General features: G+C 41.2%; 1 protein-coding gene across 1 annotated transcript in view; it reads left to right on the top strand.

Annotated features, from left to right (window-relative positions):
• The window catches only part of Cabp5 (calcium binding protein 5), a 10,245-nt gene extending 5,342 nt beyond the window's left edge, over window positions 1–4,903 (top strand). Inside the window, exons 5-6 of the mRNA XM_004648336.2 lie at window positions 2,749–2,896; window positions 4,844–4,903. Of these exons, the coding sequence (XP_004648393.1) occupies window positions 2,749–2,896; window positions 4,844–4,869 (174 nt within the window). The 3' untranslated portion in view covers window positions 4,870–4,903. The remainder of the gene's footprint in view (window positions 1–2,748; window positions 2,897–4,843) is intronic.
• Window positions 4,904–6,062: the final 1,159 nt, after the last annotated feature.

Consider the following 6,062-nt stretch of genomic DNA (forward strand, 5'->3'; position numbering starts at 1 on the left):
TTCTTGGTGCAAATATATGTGTCTATGTCAGTGTGCATCTATGCCAACTGTGTTAAGTGTGCTATACCATAGTAAGAACATAACATTCTAAGTCTTAGCAAATCCATCATGCATAAAAAGAATGTAACATAGTTCATTAATAATTTAAAAATTCTGTATCCTGAAATAAGTTTGGATATATTAGGCCAAATAAGTTATAATTAAGAATAATAATTTTTCCTAGCACTTGAAAGGCTAAGACAATTGCATTGCCATGAGTTTAAGGCTATCCTGCTCTATATAGTGAGTTCAGGGCCAGCTAGGATTTCATAGAGTAGGACTCTGTCTCATAAAAGTCAAACTAACAAAAGATAAATTTTCATTTTATTAATGGATTGGTGCTAGACATTAGACTTCATGTTCAACCAGGACCTCAAATATACAATTTACCACTAAGCTGCACCCCTAACTCCCAACCTTTCCCTTAATGTGGATACTAAGAAATTTAAAATTACCTACGATGATCATGCTGCATTCCTACTTGACAGAGATGCCCTGGTCAGGGTCTTTCTGGGTGATGACACAGTCATCAGAAATGCTGGGACCCAGAGGGAGCAAGCTGTGAAATGGATGAGGTCTCAGCATTGCAGAAGGCAGGTACAAGTCACTGCGGCTATGTCAGGATTTTATTCTAAATGGCGTAAGAAGCTGCTGGAGGATTTTAACAAGATCGTGTGCTGCACAAATATGAACATGAAGCTCAGATGTTTACAGACCCTACTAGGACCATGACAGGAGCCACTTGGCCATTAAGGAAGCTGTCAGCAGCACTGAGACCAGAGTTCATTGTGGCTTGAGCCAAGTTAACATAGTCAGGGTCAGGGAATGGTAATTGGCCTCTCACATTTTGTTTTAATGTATTTCTTACAAGGTCTCACTAGGTAGCTCAGACTCATAGTGATTCTCCTGTTTTCAGCCTCCCCAGACCTGGGATTACAGGTGTTCCCCACCACACCTGGCCTTGGTGGCCAGCTCAGTGAGACTGGGGGACAGGACTGGTGTGGGATGTGGTGCCGGGATCGAACCCCAGTCTCTGCACTTGCCTAAACAGGAACTTAGTCCACTGAGCTATCTCACTGGCACTCTCACACTTTTTAAAGAGAAATTTGTTAGATTTTCTGGTAGATTAGCTAGGAAAAAATTATCAGGGAAAGGTCAGATGTAGTTTCAATTCAGTAAATATTTTTCAAGTGCTCACTATGTAAAAATACTTGTCCATAAAAATGCTTGTCCTTATGTGTCTAGATGGTTTCACTCAGTGCAATGAACTCTGGGATCATCAATACCCTCACCGTTCCTTCTCTTTTAAGGCTAAATAAAGTTCATTGTATCTGTGGATGCACAGAAGAAAAAGAAAACCTACACGATTCCATTCATGCAATGTTTCTAACATAATCCAATTCATAGAATCAGAGAGAAAAAGACTTATTGTCAGGCATTAGAGGGAAGGGCAAGAATATTGTAATTCAATGGTACAAAGTTTTTAGTTATGCAAGATGACAGAATTCCGGACACCTGTGCTTCACATAGAGCATATAATTAACAATTTGTACTCTGAATTCAAAAAAATAAGAGGGAATATCTCATGTTTAGTGTTCTTATTACAAAGCCCCAAAAGAGTGTAAAGTAAAGCAAAACAAAAACCAAGCAAATGAAACTAAGAGGTACAGGGACACTTTTGGAGGTGATGGATATATTTTTTATTCCAAACAAGGTGAGGGTTTCCCAAGTATATGCATTGGTCTAAACTCATTCATTTAAATGCATTGTGTACAGCTTTTCAATTTGTCATAGCTAAATCTGGGAAATGAACCAAATGCCCATCAACTGAGAAATGGATAAAAACGATGTGTTATTTTTATACAATAAGTATTACTCAGTTTTAAAGAGAGGCAATCTTGAGTCCTTTGTAGGTAAATGGATGCAACTAGAGATCATACTCACAAATAAGATCAGATATGTGTAAACATCCTATCATATCCCTAGTGGAAGAAACTGAAAAAGTAAATAAATAAGATCCAAAAGGTGGTGCAGGAGGCTGACATGAATGGAGATGGCACCGTTGACTTTGAAGGTAACTATGGGAGCAGCCGCTGAGGGAATCCACTTCTGACTCCCTGTGTGGTTTTCTAGGTTGGCCACTCTTTCCTGCTTTGCTCCAATAGCTACAGTGAAAGGAAAACTGCTCAAAAGGAAAGAACAACTGAGACAGGGAAAGGAGAAAAGAAGGGAAAAACAAAATGTATATATACACACACAAGATAGCTGATATAATTGTACTACTAATTTTTGTTACCTTATTGGAAGTAGCAGTTCATGCTTATATTTTTTGGTCAATTTTTCACACCTATATCTGGTGATCTGGACAACTACTTTGAGGATTAAAATATGCAATGTAATAACCGTGGATAATTTCCTATCATCTTGTTTTGAAATTCTGTATCATTTTCCTTGGGTTTTAAAATTCTCTTTAAAATAAAAAAGCATGTGCAGCTTTTTGTATACCTCAATAAAACTGCTTAAAATAATTAAGAGATATGTAAACATTTAAAGAAACCCTTTTCTCAACTTGTGGATGTTCTAAGTGGACAATGTACCCTCGGCACTCAGACTGGTTCCTAACCCTCAGGAAGAGATCCATAAACAAGGATTATCACTGTTGTTGTCATCACGGACATTGCTAATTCAGTCTCCTCTGTTTCTGTTCAGTTTGACGCCAATGGGGACGGGGAGATCACCCTGGGGGAGCTGCAGCAGGCCATGCAGAGGCTTCTCGGGGAAAAGCTCACACCCCGGGAGATTGCTGAGGTGGTACAGGAGGCTGACATTAATGGAGATGGCACTGTTGACTTTGAAGGTAACTATGGGAGCAGCCACTGAGAGTATCCACTTCTGACTTCCTGTGTGGTATTCTAGATTGGCCACTCTTTCCTGCTTTGCTCCAAGTTTGAGTTTGGAGGCAAATGGTAGATTTCAGAATTGTTCATTCCATCCCTTTCTGACACATGGTCAGAGCTCAGTGTCTCACTCCTTAAGGATCATGGGAACCCCTTGCTCAGAGGCCCTTATTCACCCATAATCAGGACTCACAGTCTCCCATCTTTTCCTGGTTCCCTGGGCACCTTGTGTCATAGTAACAAAGTGTCCCACCAGAAGGAGGGTTGGCTGCCTCTTAGCTGGCACTCTTGGGTCAGATTCATGGGCTTGAAATTCAGCATCAGTTCCTACTAAACAGGTGGCTCTATCTGTTCGCCTATCTTTCTTTTCATGTTCACTTTCACAACTGCAAAATGGTGGCAAGCATGACTACCTTCTCTCCAGGTTCTCTCAACCTTCTTTTTGTTTTGAAGAAAACCAAAAGAAATATTGCGTAAAGGTCACAGTCAGAATAACAGAAATCTATTTGTGTTAGATTTCATCACTGTCCATGTCATGCTTTTCTGTCTAGAGAGCCATCCTTTCCCCTGTTAGATCAGATTCATGTCTGTGGATATCACCTCCTACCCATTATATGAGGCTCAGGGTCCCTCTTTGTGTGCCTCTGCAGAAACACTGAGCTATGACATTGCAATAACTTGGAAGTGTTTATTTCCTATTTTTCTCTGAGGCAGTACCCTAATTCTCATCTCATCATTGTAGCCCCAGTTCTTGGCACAGAGCTCAACATGTGTGTATTGAATAATTGGATAAGTGAAGAAGATTAGACTTCTGTGTGGAGGGGAGTGGGAATTATTTCTGTGAAAGGCGTCGATCAGGCATGCTGAGTTCTAACTGTAACATTCCCTGGTCCAGAGCTCAGAGTCTAGCTGCTGCCTATAAGCAAACATCCAAAATTTTTAGTCAGCGGTTCAAATGTATGCATCATTCAGCCCCAACCGCCCATCTAACCATATCATTTATGACTATCCATTAAATTGACGTGTTTTAGTGCAAGCAGGAAATCAGCACAGTATATCTCAGATTTGGTCCCTTTGTAACTGATGTTCTGTCCCCTTATTATACCTTTAGTTCTTGTGCTCCCTCAAGGACACATGCCAACCACCCTTTGCTAAGAGGTTCCCTTTCCCTTAGCTGAGGGTGTAACTCCCAGGCCCGGAGTCTTACAGAAGTTTCTCATTTCCTCTTCATGGATGTGGTCTTGCATTTGCCTCCAAGGCTCTATTTTCCTCCATTGCAGAGAGCAGTTGGAAGAGTCTTCTCTAAAATCTGCTGTACAAGTCCCCAAATAGGAATGTAGTAGATGTTAGGAATTTTCTGGATCTAGTGAGGCTGAGCTTCTTAATGGACATTAATGAAAGTCAGGAAAAGGTGGAGATGGGGGTGAGAAACAGATCTTTACGTGACTCACAGACCATAAAAGGATAGGGTCACCTCAAGATGTGGTAGAGACAGAAAATGTATCAGGCCTTGAGTCGCAGTGAAGTCTAGGGCAACCTATATTCCTTCCAGTGTTTACCATTCCTGGTCCACATTCTGTGAGGTTACTTTTATGGGTCTTGGTTTCTTTTTGTGTAAAATGACACCTCTTCAGGATGGGTGAAAAATTAAGATACTAATGATTACTATTTATAGAACACTTAACCTGTCTTATGAACATTATGTCACTTAACCATCTTAAGCACCACATGTGGGAGATGATAATTCTATGAGACCCTTTTTGGAGATAAAGAAATGGAGGCATAGAGAGGTGAGGACATTCCTCAAAGATCCATGCCATTGCTTGGCACACAGGAAATATTCATAAAATAGCATTGGGTGTGGTACAAAGAGGCACTTCATGGGAATTTTTTTTTTTTTTTTTCAGAGTTTGTGAAAATGATGTCTCGCTGAGCAAGGAGGCCCTGGAAGCTCCACATGCTCTCTGCCTGGCAACACGGATGAAATGCCTGTGGAAGATGGAACTCCCGTGGCCCCTTGCATGGCAAAGTGTGGAGGCTGGAAGGAGTGACCCTGCGCAATGTGGAGAGGTTACAGAGAAGGCAGTGGCTTTGCAGTATGGGGTTGGGAGGCATCCAGAAAATTAGCTTCAGAAAGAACATATGTATGAAAAAATGAGCATCTTAAGACCCTGTTGCCATTCTAAAAAGACCAAAGATTAATATCATCTTGTTTCCTTCATCTAAGATCCCTAAGTTCCCGAGACCTGGCAGAGTCCTTTCCCCAGTGTCCCCTTCACACACAAGCCCAACAGTGTCCCCTGGATGGTTAGACTTCAACCTTTGTAGGAGGGAGCACACCATCCCTGGGGATAGAATCTGGGATCTTGGTACTGCTGGGCTTGGAGAGGGTAATTAGGAGGCTCTCAAGGGGAATTTTCCTGTATTCCTGCAAGCACAGTCTATTTTTTCCCCTGTGACCGCTCACAGCCCCTCTCTTGGTGTAAGATACTCAGGGGAACTGAATTAAATCACAAAGCTGGATTATGAAGGTTTAGGGCAGTTGATCCTCCTTGGGGAATTAATCCCCTACAAAATATCATGATGGGAGGAAGAGAGAGAGAGAGAGAGAGAGAGAGAGAGAGAGAGAGAGAGAGAGAGCTCTAAATCTCCTGCTTAGCTAGATGACTGCAAAGCCATTCTCTGAAGTCACCTGCCTCCACACTGGTTCACCCTGGGATGCTCTAGAAGAGTGTCTGTGTGAGACAGGAAGTGTGCTCCATCCCACACATCCTGCTGCAGCAGCAATGCACAGTTTCTCAAAATAAACACTTAATTGCATGCCTTCTTCCAAGTCGCTTCTCACTTTGAGGTTCACAAAGTAGATCTATAGAATGGGTTGACTGGTACAGTAGCCTTGCTTCATACAATGAAGGAAAATGTGGAATCAGAATAATACATTTTCTAACCTGTTTATGTGACAGCTTCTCGTGCAATTCTTTAAAATCCTGGGACAATTTTAATTTATTTTTTTATTTTTTTCCATAATTTTATTGAGAAACAAATAGAAATGAGACAGTTTCAAACCAAATTGGTAGGACAGTTTCAATAATTAACACATTACATACATTCTTCCTAGTGGTTAAT

This window comes from Octodon degus, unplaced genomic scaffold (genome assembly GCF_000260255.1).
Source record: "Octodon degus isolate 3935 unplaced genomic scaffold, OctDeg1.0 scaffold00392, whole genome shotgun sequence".
NCBI lineage: Eukaryota > Metazoa > Chordata > Mammalia > Rodentia > Octodontidae > Octodon > Octodon degus.